At 41.9% G+C, this 21,953-nt stretch overlaps 2 protein-coding genes across 2 annotated transcripts; one reads left to right on the plus strand and one right to left on the minus strand.

Annotated features, from left to right (window-relative positions):
* The first annotated feature begins 437 nt into the window (after positions 1–437).
* LOC139332894 (aquaporin-3-like) lies at positions 438–6,475 on the plus strand. Its single transcript, XM_070965066.1, has 6 exons — positions 438–624; positions 3,931–4,057; positions 4,213–4,350; positions 4,501–4,616; positions 4,735–4,952; positions 5,042–6,475. Exons 1-6 carry the CDS (start codon positions 517–519, stop codon positions 5,241–5,243), a joined length of 909 nt encoding a protein of 302 aa, XP_070821167.1. The 5' UTR covers positions 438–516; the 3' UTR covers positions 5,244–6,475.
* Positions 6,476–15,185: 8,710 nt separating this feature from the next.
* LOC139332693 (uncharacterized) lies at positions 15,186–21,090 on the minus strand. The gene is made up of 6 exons (XM_070964767.1): positions 20,967–21,090; positions 19,626–20,029; positions 19,337–19,490; positions 18,236–18,355; positions 17,788–17,878; positions 15,186–17,415 (listed from the first exon to the last, which is right to left on the minus strand). Exons 1-6 carry the CDS (start codon positions 21,016–21,018, stop codon positions 17,211–17,213), a joined length of 1,026 nt encoding a protein of 341 aa, XP_070820868.1. The 5' UTR covers positions 21,019–21,090; the 3' UTR covers positions 15,186–17,210.
* Positions 21,091–21,953: the final 863 nt, after the last annotated feature.

The raw sequence follows: 21,953 nt of genomic DNA on the forward strand, positions 1-21,953 counted from the left end.
ACTGTAAAGTGGCCTTCTCTAAATTCAGTTCTGAAGTCAAAAGAAGAAGCATCGTCAGTTAGCTCTTTACAGTTTTTAAGTAAGCAACTACTAGAAGATAAAGACATTTCTAAAAGCAAACTTTTAGACACATGATAAGAATATGAAGAAAGTGCTTACTGGAATATATTTGGGTGAGCTGTCGTTATGGATAGGCATGAGTTCAGGAGGCTGAAGTATCAGGTTGCAGGTAAATGAATGAGGTCAATGAAGGCTCTCACAGGTACACCAGTGTAAAGAGTATGTATGCGAGAGAGAGTGAGAGAGAGTGGACCAGTGAGCAAACCAGAGCATGAATCACGAGCAGGGAGGCGTGGTGCAGAGGGTGGGGCCGAGCTCAGGCTTGGCACCGGCCCAGTCCAAGCCCATCTTGGCTCTATAAGAGGAGCCTGACCCTTCCAGCTTCACAGCCACTCAGGAGAGTCTACCCCACTGTGCCGGCCGTCTCACAGTCTCATCAGCCTCCAGAAAGACAACATGAGCAGACAGAAGGTGTATTTGGAGAAACTGGCCCGGTTCTTCCAGATCCGTAACCTGCTGCTTCGTCAGGCCCTGGCAGAGTGTCTTGGCACCCTCATCCTTGTGGTAAGTGTGTATATGTTTGTGTGTGGAACTTAAATCACATCATCTCATGCTGAAATAGATGTTTAAAACAAAAAGCTGCAGAGTTTTAAATGAAAAGGTCACAGCGCTCGCACTTTGAAACACACTGAACTCTTGACATGCAGTTGAACTCTGTTGCCGCTCAGTGTTTTCTTTTCTCTCTCTATTCAGTGTTTCTATTATGATTTGATGTTGCAATATGATCAATTACTCTATATGACAGCATTTGTATTCTATCATTTTTTTTATTGCATTGTTTGAGGAGTGATGCATGATTGCAACAGATTGCATGTAATTTATCATAAACACAGACTTCAAAGCGAGCAGAGTGACACTCTTTGTATGAGACAGAGCCGCTGATTACTGTGGTGTGTAAATGTAGAGTTACTTATACTGGCAAACTGAGTTCAGTGCAAACAGGTAAGTAACAGGCTGACGGCATTCACTGTGGACAAAACCATATTTACAGAAACACAGCAATATTTGCTTGGACCTGGGATCCAGGATCCCGGAGCCAAAGCCTCTTGACATCCTATTATCACTTTACACTGGGTTAGGTCAGCATGTGCACAGGCTTGAACTACATGTTGCCTTTAAATCTACTCATGTTAACCATCTTTACTGATGCATTCCAGCAGAAGAGGAAAAACAGCTCCATTGTTCTGGAAGAGAAAGAGACACTTCTTTTGTTCATTGAGTAAAAAAGATCCAGACTCTGGGTCATCTACACTGATAAATAAAATAAACAGGCTGCTGCCCCATGGGAAGAATTTCCTGTCCTATAGGAAAATTGGCACATAGGGTAAAGTTAGTTTTACAGTTAGGACTTTAAATCCTAGAACCAGAACCAGCTTAGTGGGGAACCTAAATGGCTTGACAGTCATAGTGCAGCTGTGCTGAGTTTGGTGCCTCGTTCCATTAATCTCTGAGTGATTAACAAAGCCGGTTATGAAGGCGTAGAAGCACGCTACCTCTAACTGAAGAAAACATTTTATTCACACACATAATCTGAGGCAACGTTAAAAAAAACAAACAAGAACAAAAAAAAAACATCCGTATCTCCTTCCAGCGAGGCAATTTGGGCGAGCTTACATAAGGGCCGGAGACTGAAGATGTTGAATAAGTGCTGTTTGTCAGATAATTTCACATGTGGTGTGACTATTAATGGGACACAAAGGTGTGGTGCAGTCACTCAACAGGTGACACATGTCAATGGCAGCACAGGGAGGGTTAATGATATAACAATAGGTACCACATTACACACATAGCTGGCATAATTTTACTTCCTCTATCAGAGATTACAGAAGTCTCTCTCCCCCACTCCGGCACTATCTGTGTGTACCATCTTCTCTGTCCACATCTAGGCCTGTCAATACATTTTTTCTACTAGTAAGGAATTAAAGTGCTTATTAGCAATTAGTAACTAGTGGGGGGTAATTTGGAGACATACGCATTGTGTGTGAGGGTGTGTCCAGGTGTGTATGTCTCTCTTTGTATTGATCTTGCCACTCTTGGCACAGTGTCAGTAGCTCGCAGCAACTTGTTAGGGTCATTAAACAGGATGTGTCTGAAGTCATGCTGAGGATACATAGCGTTTGGATGTCTCAGCCGTCTGTCTGTTGTTCATACTCATATGCAGTGGAATGTATAGTATCAGGTCAGTCGCAGTGTCTGAAGGGGCTTTGAAAATATGTCTTTGAAGGGCACCTATAGACAGATATTGTCTTTGCTCATCCCCCCAGTAACTGTTTTGTTAACCCCTCATTGCAATCTCAAAGCATGTACTGCATTTTCCACTTCAAACCGCTGTTGCCTGCTCTGACCTGGAGAGTAGCCGTAGGGGGGGAGGCTGCTCAAGCGCTTCATTCTGAATCTGAAAAGATCACACAGATAGAGATTTAGAGGCTGGTTCCAGGCCAGCAGATTCTTTGCCTTCAGCTCCTAAACAATTGCTAAATGTGCGTTTCAGCAGGCGGACTGCTGTGGGGCTTTTTTTTATAATAAGCTCCCCGACTGTGTTAAAAGCTGGGAGTAGCTGCATGGATGCACGACCGGCTGAATCAGCCAATTGAATGTTGGCTGAGGAAGCAGCGGGGTGCAGTTAACTAACTGCAACACTGTGAGAGCAACATAGCAAGGTGCTGGAAATCATCAACAGAGTGCAAACACAGTCGCTGGTGAATATGAGCGCTTCAGAGTTAGAAATAATACTGCTCCCGAATTCACTGTGGGATTTAAATGAGACCTTTCTGGTGGAATGTGATCTAAGTCAGGAAGCTGGCGCTCGTAAGCTAATGGCCCATCATTTGATGCCTCTGACATTAAACTCTGAGAGGTGAAAAGTTTCTGAATTTTTATTGTCACATCACACGAGTCCGTCTTGGCATAACAACAGGGAGGCAGAAAACAAAACAGCCATGCACGGTTCCAACATGGGGCCGATTTGTGTAGTTATTTTCCAGTAACGGCTGGCTTCATCAGGGGTGGAAAAGAGTTTAGACTGAGCCCAGTGACGATGAACTCCCCTCAGGCGCCAGTCCCTCAGTGTGGTTCCCTCAAACTAACCTCAACATGTGAGTCCTGTGGTCTGCCTGAAAAGCATCCTCATCAGGGGGCTTAAAGAGCAGCAGTCAGCATGGACCACACATATTTCTTTTTCACGAAACATAAAAGAGGGCACGGGGATATGCGCACACACGAACACGTAATTACACACTATGCAGAATGAACAGTAGGGCACCTGCTGCTGCATCGAAAGACAACACGTTCTGTAAACCCTTCTTCTTGCAGCAGCGTCAGTCACGTTTTTCTCTCATTTAAAGTGGAAACTGAACTTTTTTTTCCTGGCTCATATAACTCAGCTGGGCAGCAGCAGCGACAGTTCTCCTCAAATCAAGGTCAACACGGTGACCTCTCTGTACATACAGTATGCTGTACTCCTCCTGTGTGCCATTATGAACACAACAGAGCTCATTTAATTCGGAGTAGGGCTCCTTTAATAAGTCTTTGTTTCACTGGTTTCACTGATAATGATCACATTGCTTCATTTCACCTCTTGGCTTGACCTTGATTTGCCTGACAAAGCACAAACTGTGCAGTTGAGACACTGAAAATGGTCGATGTGGTGCGCACATTTTAAAGCCCTGATGTACAGAGGTGAAAAATATGTATTTTTGGTGCTTTCTCCTTTTAGAACTCACAGAAGGCGGAACACATCACTGTGTGTACAAACATATATCCTGTATGTCTGGGTCTCTGTGTAAACGTGCTTTTCTACTCTGTCTCCAGATGTTTGGCTGTGGTGCTGTGGCCCAGCTGGTGTTGAGCGGCGGTTCCCATGGCATGTTCCTCACTGTCAACTTTGCCTTTGGCTTCGCTGCCACCTTAGGCATCCTGGTCTGTGGCCAGGTATCAGGTAAACAGCCTTTTATTGAAAACTGTCCAATTACACTATTCAGTGACTCATTTGGGTTTATTATGTGCGCATGGGAATAAATACTCTCTGTTTCTCAGACAAATTCTTTGCACCTTTGATATGTACTGATATACTGTCTCCATGTACTTTTTCAGGTGGGCATCTGAATCCTGCAGTGACCTTTGCCCTGTGCCTGCTTGGAAGAGAGCGCTGGAGAAAGTTCCCCATGTACTTCCTCTTTCAAACAATCGGCGCTTTTTTCGGCGCTGCAGTCATTTTTGGCATGTACTACGGTAAGGAATAACCGCCAAATTTGAAGAAACTGTCTGGTTACAACCACAAATGAACAGATTTATCTATTCGGTTTCATGAAGTCTATATTTAAATTTCTGGTGTAAACAAAAAGTGTTTTAAGCCATATTTTCTTGTGCATATCCCTTCAGATGCCCTGTGGGACCATCCTGGATGCTTCAACGTGACTGGGCCTAAAGCCACAGCTGGCATCTTTGCTACCTACCCTGGAAAACATCTCACAATTGTCAATGGCTTCTTTGATCAGGTACTATTTTGAAATGTGGAAACAGCTATCAAACACAAATTTTTAATTTGGAAAAACGCTGAAGCAACTCAGGCATCCAACTCACGATTTCTTCTTCATGTGCCTCTCTCCAACACAGATCATTGGCACAGCAGCGCTCATAGTTTGTATTCTGGCTATTGTGGATCCATACAACAACCCCATCCCCCAAGGACTGGAGGCCTTCACTGTGGGATTTGTGGTTCTGGTCATCGGATTGTCAATGGGCTTTAACTCTGGCTACGCTGTCAACCCTGCCAGAGATCTCGGACCACGCATTTTCACCGCAATGGCTGGGTGGGGCAGTGAAGTTTTCACGTAAGTGGACAGATTTTGAGCATTTTCCTCATTAACTGTTCATCTATCTGAGAGCTCTATAATAAACTCTTATTCTAATCACTCCTCAGGGTTAGAAACGGCTGGTTCCTGGTGCCCATTTTTGCCCCATTCCTTGGCACCATCATCGGTGTGATGATCTACCAGGTAATGGTCGGATTCCACGTGGAGGGAGAAGTGCGCGACAAGAACATGGCAGAGCAGGAGAATGTCCGACTCACTAATGTCACCGCCAACGACAACCCCAAAAACCCAACCAAAGAAATGCACTGAGTGTGTTATGAGACATTCAACATATGCACATTCTGTAAATACTGACACACACCAGCATTTTTCCTTCCAGCCGCAACCATTTTTACAGCTGTAAAGAGATCTCCCAAGATAGCTGTGTGTTGGTTGGTGGAAACAGGCCACTCTCTTTCAATGACTGTATTATATTGTAGAGGAAGGATTGTATGTAAGTGCAGAGGGGAGAAACACAACTTCAGAAACACAGAATTACATTAATTCTTGTAATGAAAATGATGAACATTTGGATCTTAGTGTCTATAACACTCCGGTTTGAACAGTATTGTATGTGTTATACCAGTGTAGTTTTATATATAGTTTTACAGACTTATATACAGTAGATGTATTTACAGATGTCCTAATCAATTCCTGTGCCTTTTCTCAGTCCAGAGCCTTTCACTGTTAATATCTGAATTCAGGGGAATTGACAGGAAATTACAAATTTCAAACTTCCCTCCTAAAAGTTCAAAGATCTGTCACCTCTGCGTGAGGAGACCATTGCACATTGACCGCGTCAGTGTCGACTGTTTAGAGCTGACAGATGGTGGCGAAGCTACATCCTCCCCACAGCATTCTTCGCTTTACCACTGCCATCTCGAAGCAGCTATATTAAAGCTGTTGTCTTTTTATGTACACTCCATTTGCCTGGAAAAAGTCTGAATCAGCCATTCTAAACAAGCTAACAATTATTGTGAAATTTCAGCAGCAAACTTGATCATTTACCCTTTTTACGGACTAAATCACACATCATTTATATGAACGGATGCTATTGTAGCCTTCTAGTTGCATGCCTGAAAATATCAGATATGTGTTAACAAATAACGATAAACTTCTTCTATGTACAGCACCGTATTAACATATTAGACTGTCTTAAAATTGTTGTTATGTCTGTTGATGTGTTTGTATGTAGGTTGAGGGGAAATGCTTTTGTACTGATACAATAAAGTTCTGTTTTTTTATCATTACACAACTGCGGATCGTGTTGCTCTCTTGTTACTGTTCATTCTTGTTTGTCACTAGTGCTTCTCATTTTTTGGGGTGGTGACTGTAATCAGATTACATCAGAACAGAATGGAACTGGACATGCAGTATTAGTTACACCGGTGTGAAGAGTTGTGTGTTCAAAGCAGTTTGCACTGTTCACAGTGGGACAACATGGGGTCAGATGACGTAGAGCTGGCATGATGGCTGCTAATTTAAATAAAACTGAAAGAATTATTTTGAATCCATTTCTTTTTTAAAAGACACGTGGGTCAAATCATCGTTACCCAGGAGTGCATTTACAAGGCTATTAATATAAATCAGTCAGGGAGGTAAGATGTGAAAAATACAACAGACATTGATGTAATATAAATTCCAGGACAGATCAGGGTCAGCAAAGCTAGAGCACAAGAATATGATGTATATGTATGTTTTGTGATTCTTGATAGAGTGGAGCAGCAGTGTCCAACATTAAGAGCCAAGCAGGAAACAAGACTACACAGTGATTTCTCCGTTCACTCAGCTGCGCTCTTTAATACTGATTTTATGTTCCCCAAAGGAGACCTGCTCCATCATTATGCAGTGCGCAGCAGCATTTTGCACTGCTATTTCAAGGCTGCACTTTATTTCCAAGCATACCTCAGTATCCACAGACCAGAACTGGGCCACCGTCCTTCAGTTCATATAGTACCAGTCAAAAGTTGTTTTTTTTCTTATTATTTCTATTATCTACACTGTAGATCAATACTGAAGACATGAAAACAATGAAAGAACACATATGGACCTAGAAGGGCACCTGAAGAGTGCAGACCTCCACCAAAGCCAAGAGTTAACTCTTCTATGATGGGCAAATCTGCAAGTGCAACCACCATGTTTCGGAATATAATCCCAAAACTATTATATCAAAATATGGTTGTGCATTTATTATGTACTTCTAAATTGGAAAAAATTCACATGCTTACATTATTTCACATACATTTGTGAAGAATAGACATTACATTTCCATCGCCACACCTTAGTTTCAGGAATAAGCCTTGTTCCAACTGTGGTGATGTTACAGTTATAACCGTTATGGAGTTTGAGTAACCATGATTCAGATCCACTGCAAAATTTAATGGATTCGTCACTGGCCCGTGCTCCACCCTTCCACCAAGTGTCATGAAAATCGGACCAGTAGTTTTTCTGGTCAGGCAAACCAACCAACAAACAAACTGAGTGTCAAACATCACCTCCTTGGCAAAGATAATTCTGCAGTGAGCAAAAACGTGTAAACGAAGCAAAATGTGTTTTATATTTTAGATCCTTCAATCTAGCAACCTTTGCTGACAGCTCTGCACACTCGAGGCACTCACCTGGAATGCTTTCCCAACAGTCTTGAAGGAGTTCCCACATATGCTGAGAACTTGGCTGCTTTTCTTTCACTCTGCATCCAGCTCAGCTCAAACCGTTTCAGCTGGGTTTAGCTCCAGCGATTGTGGAGGCCAGCTCATCTGATGCAGCACTCCACCTCTCTGCTTCTTGGTCAGAAAGCCCTCACATAGCCTGGAGGTGTGCTTTGAGTCATTGTCCTGGTGAAAAACAAGTGATGGTCCCATGAAGCTCAAACCAGACGGGATGGCACGGCGTCGCTTTATTTGCAGCAGTTCGACCATGAAGTCTCCTCCCTGCAGTTCCTGTTGAGATGTGTCTGCTGTTTGAACTCTGTTAGGTATTTATGCGGGCTCTAATCTGAGGTGCCGATAATTGTCGATTTCTGAATCTGGTGATGTAATGAACTTCTCCTCTGCAGCAGAGGGAACTCTTGGTCTTCTTTCCTGGGGCGGTCCTCGTGAGAGCCAGCTTCATCAGGACGTTTGATGGATTTTGCAACTGCACTTGAAGATACATTCAAAGTTCTTGAAGTTTAGTGGATTGACTGACTTTCATGTTTCTCTTTACTTAGTTGAGCAATTCTGTACACCGAATGGTAGACCGGAAACTTCATCTGTGGTTCAGCGGGGCAACGACAGTGTCACCTCAGACAGGAAACAGGTTGTGAAGCAAGACAGGTCATGAATCTAGCAGAAACGGCACAATGGAAAGTTCATCAGTCATATTCAGGTCACATTTCAAGCAAAATTTATGGTTATATGACAAACTGACATTACTGACATTGTTTACTACATAATTTTGCATGTTCATTGACAGCTTTGATGTCTTCAGTGTTAACTGACTGCGTACAAAATAATAAAGAAAAACCATTTGATACGAAGGTGTGGCCAGACTTTAGACTGGTAACGTAAATTAAATCAGCCCTATTCCTCCGTGCCAAGGGTTAATTTTGACAGAAACTCTTGCCTGCGTGCCCTAATGGAAACATGTAAACATAGGTGCTCTTTATCCAGCTTAATACGCCCACTCAGTGTTTAATTTTTGAACAGAGAATTTCATTCAAAGGGAAAATCTGCGGCAGACTTTAAATTCTGGCAGGCCAGAATGAATCAGCGTTTCAGTACAATTACTTCCAACAGGTCTTAGCAGGTCACCTCGCATGTGTGGAGGAGATTACCGACTGGAGTCCCTGCGAAACGCTCACACGGCATTGTTGTCAAAACCAACAGGTTTATACAACCTTTGATGACATTTTGATGATAAAACAGTGACTTCTAAATATTTTTATCCAATTGAAATGATTATGTGCCACCATCAAGGCTTTTTTTCTTTAACATGGATGTAAATGTAAAATGTGCAGATGTTTTATAAAAGCTTGAAAGACGCGATCAAAGAGCGGATAACCTAAGGACTCTTCACTCTTTGCAGTGAACATCTAACATACTTACAATACATTTACTGGAATGTGACGGTCTGTAAAGCCTGTAGTGACAGATCCAGAGAATCACCCGACTCTGCAGTTCCCTAAGCTCTCAGGAGCTTTCTAGTACCCTTCAGCTAATTGTTTTGGTTTTTCAGTCCACATGTGTTTTTGTTAACTCGCACTCTTCTCATCTGTTCCATTTTGGCCACAGCAGACAGCTGTTTCCAGTGAAAAAGCTTCAAAAACCCACTGATGCTCTGAATCCAGTGTTTGCAAACTGTTTGCCAAATATCAGTTTTTAAAAAGTGGCAAAAAAAACCCAGTTAATGTCAGTTAAAGTACAACTGAAGTCACATTTAGTCATCCCTTTATTCAAGTCAAAACCAATGTCGATATGATGTCTGTGTTTGAGTGGCAGCAGCTGGCTGGCTGCCAGGATGGTGGTGTTACACCCGTTATGCTGACTTACAAAGTAAACTGTAGCCTGCAAGTCATGAGCAGCGTGTTGTTTGAGGTATTGAAGAGTAAAACGATGCCAGCATCTAAATGACCTCATGAGACATTTGCAGGTGTGTTTGCAATCTACTTAATGTGATGCAGCTGACAGGCTAATTGGCTATCTAGTCCACAAACTGAGCAGTTTGCCTGGCGAGGGCTTAGGTGCAGGAAAAGAAGTGTGTTCACATTTGCTGGACAAGAAAGAGACTTCAGTGGGAAAGCTAACGTGAGTCTGAGGCTCTTGTGCTGTGTTGCACCTGGCTCAGATTTTCGAATGCTGACCAGAATGCACAGAAATGAGAGCAGAATGAATCTTCCCATGCAGTTCATAACAAAAAAGTAAATAAGCACATTTCCCAAAATGTCAAATTATTCCTTTAACATTTGAAAGCTAAACAGAATTACATTCATGATGATTTAAACTGTCCAGAGAATCAAAGCCACATTTTTTCCGTGTATGTTGGACCATCTCTGAGCACATCAGCAGCAAGAGTATTCAAAACAGTGCCTCCCCATGAAAACAAAGTCTCTGCAAGGTGACTGCAGTGAAATGGAAAACCACTGTAATGAAATGAGGACCTGATGGTTCCTTGGATTTAAGGAAGTTCTTCCAAAGAATTCAGATATGCTTTGGAAGCTTGTCAGTAGTACGTTAAGATACACATGATCTGCAGTCAATAGACTAAAACATGCAAAGCCACCAGTATGGTCCTTTAAGATCTGATCAAAGCAGCACTCACAGCCTTATGGCTGTGGACATGTGTTTTCTATCTTAGCTGCCTTGCTAGGTACAGTATGCGGCCTGAGGCTGGAGTGGAATTCTACCATTAGATCAGGTTTGATGTATTATGGCTCTGTTACAGTATTGTTTCGCAAATTTTTGCCCTTTCTCTTCTTGAATCATTATTTTGACGTCCGTAGGATTCACTTGGCACCAAGTCAGGTGGCTACTCTTTGGCACTTTTATGGAACTTTATTTAACTACATAAACTGGGATTTATCATTGGAGCATGTGCATAGTGATAATTTACACAGCAGAGATCTTACTGGTGGATAAATGTCCATAAATATTGTACCCAGTGTTGCCAAAAAATTGCCAAAGATAAGCCCACCAGTGGTACCCAGGAACGAGCAATCCAAAGAAAACACTGCTTGTTTCAGCAGGTCCTCTGCTTTACAGGGAAAAACAAAGATGTGAAAGTTTCTATTAATCACAGAGGGAAGGCAAATAAGCTTCTAACATTACACCTCAAAACAAGAAGGATACCTGGATCCCAGCTTGGCATTTAAAAAAAAAAAAAGACCCCTTCTTTCCAAAACAGAATGCTTTCATGCCAAAACTGTATTATACCCTCAATACAGCACCTCACATACCAAGTATATTCTTTTTTCATAGGAACTGGTACTGAGTATACCTGTGAAATCTTCATTATATCCCCAAGGCCAGGTTGCTCATGCCAAAGTCTCATCAAAGCCTCTGCACCTGGCTAGATTTCAGCGTTGTATAACACATTTTCACAGGAAAAACAAGCTGATGGATATGTGGGAAGCATCAGCATTCTGCAATTTTATATCACAATGTAAGAAAGAAAGAAAGAAAGAAAGAAAGAAAGAAAGAAAGAAAGAAAGAAAGAAAGATTGCATATGAAAGGCGAATTGTCCTGGTAAGTTCAAACAACTTTCACACTATAGTTTACAGTGCAATAAAATGTATCTCACCCAGTTGTATGGAGTGTCTGCGACACTAATGGTCTGTTTTGTTGTACATGGTATAAAACACCTGAGGGAAGAGTTAGTACCATGTGCAGGCCATGTGTGATAACAGCAGTATTTACTGTGAGGCTTCAGTGAATCCACATAAGCAGCAGGTTCAATCTGTGATTCTTATCCACTTTCAATAATTCTTGGAAAATTCAACAGAGTAGCACAAACAGCCAAATTTACCTGGACCAAGCCATAACCTGAGGGGCAGGGGATGAATCCTCCATACTACCAACAACAGCAACATCGTACACACACACACACACACACACACACACACACACACACACACACACACACCCATACATTTCAACATTAAATACTCAACGTGTTGCTTTGAATTACTTGAACTGTGTATTCCATGTGCACACAACAAGACGCTGATCTGAATATGCAAATCATGTGGCGAAAGCAACAACAATGACTCACACATGCACAAGAAGTATATTCAATATGTGTCAGCTGTCATGTTTTGAAGCTTGAGTGAAATGGATTTTTACTTTTTGCCAATAAAGTAAAGAACAGTGAAACAAATTCACCCATTAGAGTTAGAGAAATTCTAATATTAAACCTAAAACAAGAAGGTTGTTTTGGTCCCATTTCTCTGTGTATTTTTCTGCTAGCAGCATTTCGCTAACATCTAATGATTTTGGTGAAAAGTTAGGCGGCATTAACTTTCCTGAATTCTTCTGGCCAACAATTATCTATCAAAATCACATTTGCTTCCAACAAATTTCCTCCAATCTTTATCAAATTTGTGGTTCTAATTATTTGATCATTAATTATTTGACATAAAGCTCTTGAATGTATTGTGCAGCGGCAGCCAAAGTCAGATCAGCCTGGCATATATCAACCTCGACAAATCCTGACAGTCTCCCACTGCTGTAATTGATCTCTAAAAATGTTTTGTTCTTTGCATTACAGACTACAGCAAACATTGAGTATGTGTCAGAGTATTGACTAAAATTGCTAATATGCAAATGTTCATTGTTGCGACTGAACTTTGAGCCTTCCTGATTACACAAAAAGACGCTACAGTTTGTTTTTGCAACTGTAACAGTGCAAAAAAAAAAAAAATGTCAAGGAAAAACACATCTCTGAGAGAAATGTTAGTTTTATGTTGCAGCTGTTGATGGTTGCACCATTTCTTTATGACATCTGTGTTGAAAACAGTGGCTTACATACATACATACATACATACATACATACATACATACATACATCATTCCCTTTATGCAGAGACTGTCAATCAATGACTGTGATGAAGACAAAATTCACAAAAACAACAACACATGCTCACAAGATGTTAGCATTTTTCTGTCATTTTTCATTTGGAGTTAAATGGAAGAGTGGCCATCGTGTATTGCTGAGAAGGAAATAGAGGATGCTCATAAATCTAGGCTCCTTAAAACACATCTGTTTATTGTTGCTTCTGTTCCTTCCTCTTGTCTTTTTCCTTTCATCCAAGTCCCATACTAAAATGCCGTCCACGCCACTTCACAGTGGAAAGGGACTTTCATGGCTTCTCGCAGGCTGATTGGTATTTATACAGAAAGCACGATCTACGTATCCGACAGGTCGTAGGCAGGTCGAGGCGGCCCCATCAGTTCCGCTTCATCTGTGTGCTGAACTGTGAAGCTTAAAGATGAGCACGATATAAATGTGGTTTCTCCTGACCGAAAAGGACCACACCGATTCCAAAAAAGTTGTGGCGCAATCATTTGCGAATTTCGTTTTAAATTTAGCTGAATACAGATCAGGCGAGATGGTGATGCTCGATCCGACAAACTTCCTTGTTTGTAGTAATATACACTCATCATGAGTGTGATGACAGCAACACGGGTCAAACAGGTTGGGACGATGCTAGTGGGAAGTTGTGGAATGCTCCAAAAACACCTGCCTGGAACAGTCTACAGTAAACAGGCTCATTACATTGATTACAGGTGATAGTACCATGATTGGGCACGAAAGTGCATCCTCGAAAAGTTCACAAGCGAGGATTGAGCAAAGGTTCACCCTGATGTGAAATATTGCGTGGGCAAATATTCTAACAGTTTAAGACCAGCGTTTCTCAATGCACAATTGAAAGGAATTTGGGGATTTCGCCATCGACAATCCGCAATATCATTAAAAGATACAGACAATCCGGAGAAATCTCTGCACAAAAGGGCAAGGCTGAAAACCAATATTGAATGTCTGTGTGCTTCGATCCCTCAGGCTGCACTGCATTAAAAACCGGCATGATTGTGTAAAGGATATTACTACATGGGCTTGGAGACACTTCAGAAAACTGTTGTCGGTAAATAAAGTTTGTTGCTGCATCTACAAATGCAAGTTAAGACTCGAAAAAGCGAAAAAGCCATATTTCAACAACATGCAGAAACTCTGCCCCAGTTCACTGGAAATAGACTGATGCAAAGTGGAAAAGTGTCCCCACATTTCAGATTGTTTTTGGACATCATGGACGTCTTGATGTCTGGGCTAAAGAGGAAAAGGACCATCCAGGTTGTTGCTGCTGCAGAGTTCAAAAGCAAGCACCTGTGATGGGATGGGGGTGTGTTATGGGTCAGGTAACCCGCACATCTGTGAAGGCACCATAATGCTGAAAGGTCCCGACATCCAGACGTCTTTTCACGGACATCCCTCCTTATTCCAGCAAGACGATGCCAAGCTGCATTATACGCATTTTACAACAGCATGGCTTCTTAGTAAAAGAGTGCAAGTACCAGACTGGCCTGCCTGCACTTCAGACCTGTCTCCCACTGGAAATGTGCGGTGCATTATGAAGTGCAACTGAAGTCATTTATCAAGCAAGACTGGAAAAGAGTTTATTTTTCAAATCTTCAACAATTAGTGTCCTCACTTCCCAAACGCTAAGGAGATATTCAGAGTGATGAACTTGTCCCTGTTCCACTGTTATAATCTTGTATTTCTGGCATCAAAGTGTGTATATTTACAGAAAATGTTTAAGTTTATCTGTTTGAACATTAGATTTCTTTGTCTTTGTACTGTATTCAATTCAATATAGGATGAAAACTATTTGCAAATCATTTTTTATTTAGATTAGTTTTACACAGCATCTCAATCTTCTTGGAATCTGTGTTGTATAAACAGGGAATCCTGCTCTTTTCTCAGGTCCCAGAGCAAAAAAAAGGAGGGATATTTTGGAGGATTGGAAGAAAACACCTTGTCTATAGCAACCATGAGCTTCTTTTTTAAAAAAAATTGGGCAACGGAGAAGTCTCTTCCTCCAAGTGCAGTCAGCGTTTTTAAGTCTTAAAATTTATCGGCAAGATCTGCTATAAATTATTTCTTTCATATGATGGTGCTGCCTCTGCAAAATATTCATCCAGTGGACGACAGAGTTCGATAAGTTTAGAGCAGAGTTCAACAGAAAGAAGCAGAAACAGCCTAAAAACTGCTCATCAGAGCGCTTTGCAAATGGACTGATCTGATTAATCTGCTGTAAGGAGACAGTGAAACCAGATATATGATCTTCCAGGTACTGAGAGTGCTGAGTCAGTCCTCTCTCACACACCTCTTATTCATACAAGTGTCACTCCCACCCTCCTCTGCCTCACCTGCAGGAAGGCGTGTCTGAAGGCACGTCTGTGCACATACACTGCAGCCTGTCAGTATTTGGAAAGTGACATGTTTTCTATTGTCCTCGCTCAGAACTTCATTGTCTGAAGATTTCAGACGTCAACGTTGTCAACGCGGTCAGAGCGCTGACTTTGAGCTTTGAGGGTGTGTGAACACATGCTCCATTTGGATGAGCACTGTATAGTCCAGGGTGCTGCCGAGGACAATGATAGGCTAACGATTCCTATACTACTGACACACTAGAGTATGTGAGCACGCTCAAATTATAGTAAAGCTGAAAGTCGACGCTTCACCCTCAGAGGATTGTTTTATTTCAAAGATAAAGTGCTGGAGTACAGCGTGGCAGCTCTACAAGCTTAAGTATGATGAAACAGTCAATAATATGTTTACAGACAGGTTCGAGACCAAGCAAACCACAAATATTAAACATGTATTTTGGAAGCTAATGATTCCTTTGAAAAACAAAATGAAAGAAAATAACCTGCTTTTTTCTCACCAGGCATGTGGATGTGGTTTGGATGGGTGTGGATGGATGCCATGTCATTTTCAGGGTGCTGTGTGCTTTTTGTTAAACTTTGTGCCCTCTCATTAGTATAAACACTACCAGCAGGGGAGACAGGGTGTCAGCTCTGGGCTTGGTGTTACTATCTCTGAAGCAACATACAACAATATCCATTAAAAGCACATAAAACAGAGGCAGAAATACTGGTTACAAATGCACTTTGACACGATTTACACACAACACTGTGTTCTTTCCTTCTGGCAAAGTTTTGTCCAAACACAGATCTGCTCATTATTTTTAAAATGAAGGAGAGACCAAATAAACCTGCCCAACGACACCCACACCTCTCCCCAAAAAAATCCCAAAACAAAGCAGTAAAAGAGCCTTTGCTTCTCTGTTGTAAACAGACTCCTCCTGCTGGGAAGTTTCCGTGCCACAGGGAGACGCCATGTTCTCTGGAACCCTCGCCGTCACCGTCATCACCAGCTTAACATATCTGTGATTACTGCACCCCAACAAAGTCTCTGCAGTAATTACCATAAATGCTGCTTTTGTCAGCAACCATTTCCTTTCCCCCCTCACTCAGGATGATAAACTATGGGAAACGGACTGCTGATGTACAATAGACACAGACGAACAAAATCATGTCACTATCACACAGGACAAGTCACTTGTACATTTTTATATATATATATCCCATTTTATTAGCCAGTTTACAGTTTAAAACAACTTTTTTAGTTACAAAACTACTGTTATTTACCACAAATTGATGGTGTACCAGGTACCAGGCTCCACTCAAGCTGGTGCTGAGTGCAGATTGCTTTTATCGGCCGCCGCTTCAAAGGTCAAGTCAAAGTTACAAACACACTGTTAACAGTTTAAATGAATACATGTTTATGTAGTGTCAGTACCAAAGGAAAGTGCATTACAAACTCAGCAGTACTGTGTCAGACTATTAACACGTCTTATGTAAACTAGGTTAAGATTTTCTTATGAAACATCTTAACTATCTTAACCCTAATATGGAGCAAAAGCTACTGAATCATTTTATACAGGCAGCGTTTCTTGTGACACAAAGTTGCAACACAATGATAATTATATTTTCCTAAAATAGTCTATTAATCCTAATATTAAGGGCGTGACTCTTAGGAGCCTGGGCGTGTTTTTGTATGTTATTAGACACAATGTTAAAGGCCAGATCAACGCTGTGTCCTAAATTTCCTGTGGCCCATTTAAACTCTTCATACTTGACCTAATATGTACTGTAAAGGGACAGCTGACTCCACAGTGGTGTCACAGCAAGATAGACGCTTCAGCTCAGGTCGAGGCACACAAAGATCAGTTTTATCTAACATTAGGCTAAGCTATTGGTTTCTTTGTTAAGCCTCCTAATGGTACTTACAGTGAGTCTACAAACAATGTCTGAATGCTTAAACATTGGATTTACAGTCCTTTCATCCAACAAGCAATCCCTCAAATCTCCCACATCAGAAGTCAAAACTTAAAGTCCCGCTTGTACTCAACCTTTTGACAGCTTCACAGCAGCTTTTATCCTCCTGTGGCAGCTAAGCCTCACAAAAACTGTCTGATCCTGATGCATGAAGCAGCCTTAGAGTACACCATCACCAGTTTGCTGAGCATCATTTAGATGAAAACGGTCTGAAACAGAAATCCTTGTTTTTGTCTTTTTTTCCCTTCACCACAGAATCCCCTGCAGACACATTCAGAAGATAACATACATAACCTGGCACAAGAACACATGCACACTTGCACAAACACACCCACATCCAGCCCCACGCAAACAGTGCAACCTTCAGGCCTCGTACAGCGGAGTAACTGTGCCGTCCTTCCACTCAATCAGGATTTCTCCTCGCTGTAAAGTGGGGGAGGAGTGTGGGAGGCGCATGGCGTGCTCTGTCAGCGGAGCTCTTTCGCTGGGCACCGGGGACCCGGGAACACTCACATCTGGCCTTGGAGTGTAGGACTTCAGCACACACACCACCTTCTTCCGTCTGGCACTGCGAGACAGAAACAGAAAGTGGGTGGACGTACAACGTTTGGCTTTGTAACAGGGCTCTTTGAATATTATGCCCAATATTTCTTCCCTCTCCTCCCGTGACACGCTGCTCTCCCTTCATCCAACTCGCTTCTCTTTTTGAGTTGTGTCAAATAACTGTTTTGTTGATTTAAATAGGTATTGATTTATTGTGGTTACTGGATGTTGGTCTCCAACGTGTGGAGTCAAACACATAAATCACTAACTGATAAGCAAAATAATAATGCAGTTGTGTTACGTTTGTAATCTAATTAATTAAATCCCTTATCTTTTCAATAGTAAATATATAAATAAAATAAAACGGCCGACTTTGTGTGTGTGTTTAGGCACTCACCTATTAGAGTAAACATTGAGGATAAGAATAACAGTCCCCAGGACCAGAGCCAGAGAGCTTAGAACCAGCATGGTTATCTTCCAGCCCATCCCTGCACACATGCGCACACGCACCGCTTCATTCATTCACATTTCAGCTCATATTCACTTCTTTCTAAGAGCTGATTATTGTTGATGCATTAGTTTATTTTCTGTCAAAACTCGAAACCTGCAAATAAAAGCCTATTGAAACTCCTTTTACAAACATTACAACACACCCACCAGAAACTTTGCTCTGTTTCTCATTCATCCAACTCCACCTAGTGGTGGAAGAGTGAATACATGTGTACTGAATAGTGAAAACTGTAATGGCTTGCATATGGTACTGTGGAACCACACATTTACACACATAAAACTGGACATACAGAGGATGTATTCTTCTCTTATTGATTAGAGTTTACTAAACTTACCATAGTCCATACTGAAGAAAACCATGGTGGGATCAGCGGGGGATTTGGTGCTCAGGGACGAAACAGGCTCATTTATTATAGGATATGTTTCTGTGACCTCGACACCCATTAGACCTTCATCTGGAGGGGAAGAAAAAAAGACATGAGTCAAGAACAAGTCAGCCAGTGGCGATAACCAAAACCAAACGTCTTGGCTAGTGCAAATATTTGACGGGGTAGTGATAGTTATGTTTGTCCGTATTCAGAAATGAGACAGAAACCAGGTCATGCAGGACCAGCCTGATGTGAAGACGACACGAGCCAGCACCGCCATGACTCGACAAGTCACAGTGATGCTGCTTCATGGAGTGGCTGGCTGTGTTCCAAGATGAGGAAAATATTGATCGGTCAAAAGCGCTGAGCGCACTTAACTGAATTAGATCTTCAGCCTAAAAGCAGGCATGCTGTAATCTAATCTGCAGGCCACAGCGGAATACATAATGTAACTGATGTCAGATATCCTGCAGCACATGGACTCCTGAAACACAGAAGTATCTCCAAGAACATATGCATGTGTGGTTTTGCGTGTTTTAGCCCACAAACTAGTTTGCACACATTTGATTTCAATGTCAGTCACTGTCCAAAACAGTTCCAGTTTCAGTATGGTGTAAAAATCTAAGCTTTGGAAATGTTCTTGACAGATGTAACACATCAAAAGAGTATGGGAAGAAGGATATCATGTAAAGGCTCCTTTCATTATTCTATTCATGATGTCTGTGTATAGTCTGATTTTGATTTTCTGATAACGCAGCTTGTCAAAGTTAAGCTTTTTGGCCTCACTGTTTCGATGCCAGCGGGTCCATGAACACACCACTAAAGAGTTTTGAAAATGGTCCCTGCTTTTACTCCAGGACAACAAAACAATAATCTACTGTTTTTCTAATCAACCAGGACATTGACAAAAATAAAAAACTGATATAATACATTCTTATATAAAATGCATTTCCTCTAAAGCCAGTGCCAATTTACATTGTTGGTGATTTGTAATGAAAAGGGAGTCACACACTGCAGGAGGACAACATTCAGTAAACTGCTGCTGGTGAGATGCTTTTAGGTCCTCACATGGTTCAGCCTGTCTGTGTACATCAGAGATGGCACTTGGAAGAATCCCAGGTTCCAATGATTTCCCCAGATCCTGGAGGGGTTGGTGTTGGGTATGTTTGCTGTCTCTCACATTGCACAGTGTCTGGTTGTCAAGTGTCCGCCACCTGCTGCCCTGCTTGTAAAGATGGTGAGTCCAAAGAGCATCCAGCTAGCATTAGACACTTTACAGACTTATTCATATTGGAGTTAAAAAAATGATTAAGAAACAATAGCTACTCTGTCACATAAGACCTTAAAATATTCATACCTGCTTATGCTCCCTTGACAGAAAGACCAAAGTGGATTCTTGTGTGGCACTAAGGTGCAGCCCCCTCCCCATCAGAGTGAGGTGGCCTTTCTTGGAGCAGGACCAGGTCTGCCTGCCTGCCTCTCTGCCCGTATCCACCGCTGCCACTTCTGCTCCAGTCCTGCCGCTCTCAGCCCGAAAGATGCAGGGCTGCAGGTGGACACCTTCGTACTCCTCTCTCGGCGCAGTCAGGCACTCACCTGTATGCTGACTGCTGAGAGCTTGGCTCTCTGGGAGCCAGCGCCATTCCTGTAAGGCTGAGTACGGGCTGCAATCAGCCAGAGACACTCGACCTCCAAAGCTTCCTTCCTGCACCTGCAGACATTTACCCAGCAGCTTGTTCTGAATCTTTAAGCCAGACAACTCTGTGGAGGGGACACAAAAAAAGCCTGAATCTCATGTTGTTATTAGAAATCTCTCAATCAGTCTGTTGTTTCTATATCGGAAGGGAGTTGGTATAAAGTTGTGAAATTAAGTTACATTTTCTTAGTCAAATTTAGGACAAATTCATGCAAACATTTATGCGATAATATATTCTGGAATGAAAGATGTGTGAAAACTGACCTAACAGCACTGAAGTCATATGTAAGTGAGTTTACAGTGTGCTTAATATGCTAGTTATCTAATATTGGATGAGTCCAGTGGAAATGAATGCAATAGCCCGACAAGAAGAGAAGGTCAGGCCAAATTCCATTAGAAAAAAAATGCAATTTAATATTCTTTACTTCAGGATAAACGCGTGTCTTAAAATATAACTTCATAAAGTCAAAAACTTTGACACTTGTGACGCTTAGCTCTAATCGGCATACAACTGGAGCAGCAAACACAAATTTCTAATTGTCTCAAAACAACTTTGTCTTTTCCAGTGGGTTTCAGTAGTTAGCGTTAACCTCACTTTAAGCTAACTTAGCTAATAGCTAGCTTATTATCCTGATTTAAGATGGAGCAGACATAAAAAGGTGCAGTCTGTTATTTAATAGTGACTTAAACTTACTTATGGCATCCCAACGGTTAAGTCATTACTCAAAGGTCGCACTCAATCATTGTAAATACTGCCTGCTTAGTCTTGAAAAGTTGGCTAAATTGACGTTACTTAGTAAACGACGCACGGGATGAAACTATTTGACCAGCTAACATAACAGAAAACTGTAAATGAACGATGTTACTGTCCCTCTTGGCTTTGACTCGCTGTGTTCTCAAGTTTAACTATCAGGGAATCAAAAAGACCGACTGCATTCAGAAGTGCAGCTACATTTGCTGGCACACTTGGCAAAATGGACCAACTTCAACTGTTCCTCCTACCTTTGAAAATGACGAACACAAGCCAAAGCATACACCGCAGCTTTCCTCCCATGGCGATGGCGGCGACGGGGGCACACTGTTTGGGGTCTCCTATGAGACAGCTCGCGTGTATGCAGCTACAGGAGCAAGTGCAAGGGGGCGGGAACGAAACTTCACGCAGCCCCCCCTCTCCCTCCTCCATGCATCCATCACCGCTGTGGATGAATGCAGCGTCCATGCAGGCCGCGTCATAACTCTTCAGGGGGACATGCATGGACCCCAAAGTGAAGAGTTTCTTTCAAAAGCTTTGTTTTGTAAACTTCTTACAGGTGACTTTGGCTGTTTTGGAAGGTGACACCTTTGACCACTGCTGTTTCTAACTTCCACCTGTAAGGTGCTCACCAGACCTATTGATCTGCATGTGCTGCTCTACTGTGTTCATTTCTGAACCGCTTTGCATATTCTGTTCGTCTCTTGTGTTACTCTGAAAAGTGTGTTTTTCTCAGCTAATATACACAAGTCATACACACTCCTTGTTTACTACTATGGCATGCAAGAAAATGTGTTTACAACCAGTGTGCTGCAGCTCCATGGACTACCAATTAGATCTGAGGAGCGTAAATCTGTTATAAGGAGAAAACAGTGTTCCAGGCTGAATAGGATTGCCCACTCGTTACTGTGAGGAATGGGACAGCTTTTTGGGGCCTGCACGGTCACATGATGTTTTTCTCTGTCATGATGCACCTCAAAGAATGTGAAGGACATTCATCACGGACAAGAGATTCAGTTGACCGAGTTCAACGGAAATATTCAAACCCTATCATCTGATAAATCAAAGAACTGAACGTTCTGTCTGCAGCTCTGACGGTAACTTGTTTACTGTAAAACGTTTGAGGTTCTGTTTAACACCATATGTGTAAGTTTACACATGGGACAAAACCAGTTGAGTTAAATGCCATACAATAATTTGTTGTCTTTTGCCATGATTGAATAAACATCTGTACTAAA

The sequence above is a fragment of the Chaetodon trifascialis genome, chromosome 6 (genome assembly GCF_039877785.1).
Source record: "Chaetodon trifascialis isolate fChaTrf1 chromosome 6, fChaTrf1.hap1, whole genome shotgun sequence".
Classification (NCBI taxonomy): domain Eukaryota; kingdom Metazoa; phylum Chordata; class Actinopteri; order Chaetodontiformes; family Chaetodontidae; genus Chaetodon; species Chaetodon trifascialis.

Bases quoted from the DNA above. Each gene is read 5' to 3' on its own strand.
- LOC139332894 (XM_070965066.1), top strand. From the start codon at position 517: ATGAGCAGACAGAAGGTGTATTTGGAGAAACTGGCCCGGTTCTTCCAG. The intron at 4,617-4,734 runs GTACTATTTTGA...TCTCCAACACAG, and splicing joins TCAATGGCTTCTTTGATCAG to ATCATTGGCACAGCAGCGCT. The intron at 4,953-5,041 runs GTAAGTGGACAG...ATCACTCCTCAG, and splicing joins TGGGGCAGTGAAGTTTTCAC to GGTTAGAAACGGCTGGTTCC.
- LOC139332693 (XM_070964767.1), bottom strand. From the start codon at position 21,018: ATGGGAGGAAAGCTGCGGTGTATGCTTTGGCTTGTGTTCGTCATTTTC. The intron at 18,356-19,336 runs GTGAGGACCTAA...CTTCCCCTCCAG, and splicing joins ACACAGACAGGCTGAACCAT to ATGAAGGTCTAATGGGTGTC. The intron at 17,879-18,235 runs GTAAGTTTAGTA...GCATGTGTGCAG, and splicing joins TTTCTTCAGTATGGACTATG to GGATGGGCTGGAAGATAACC.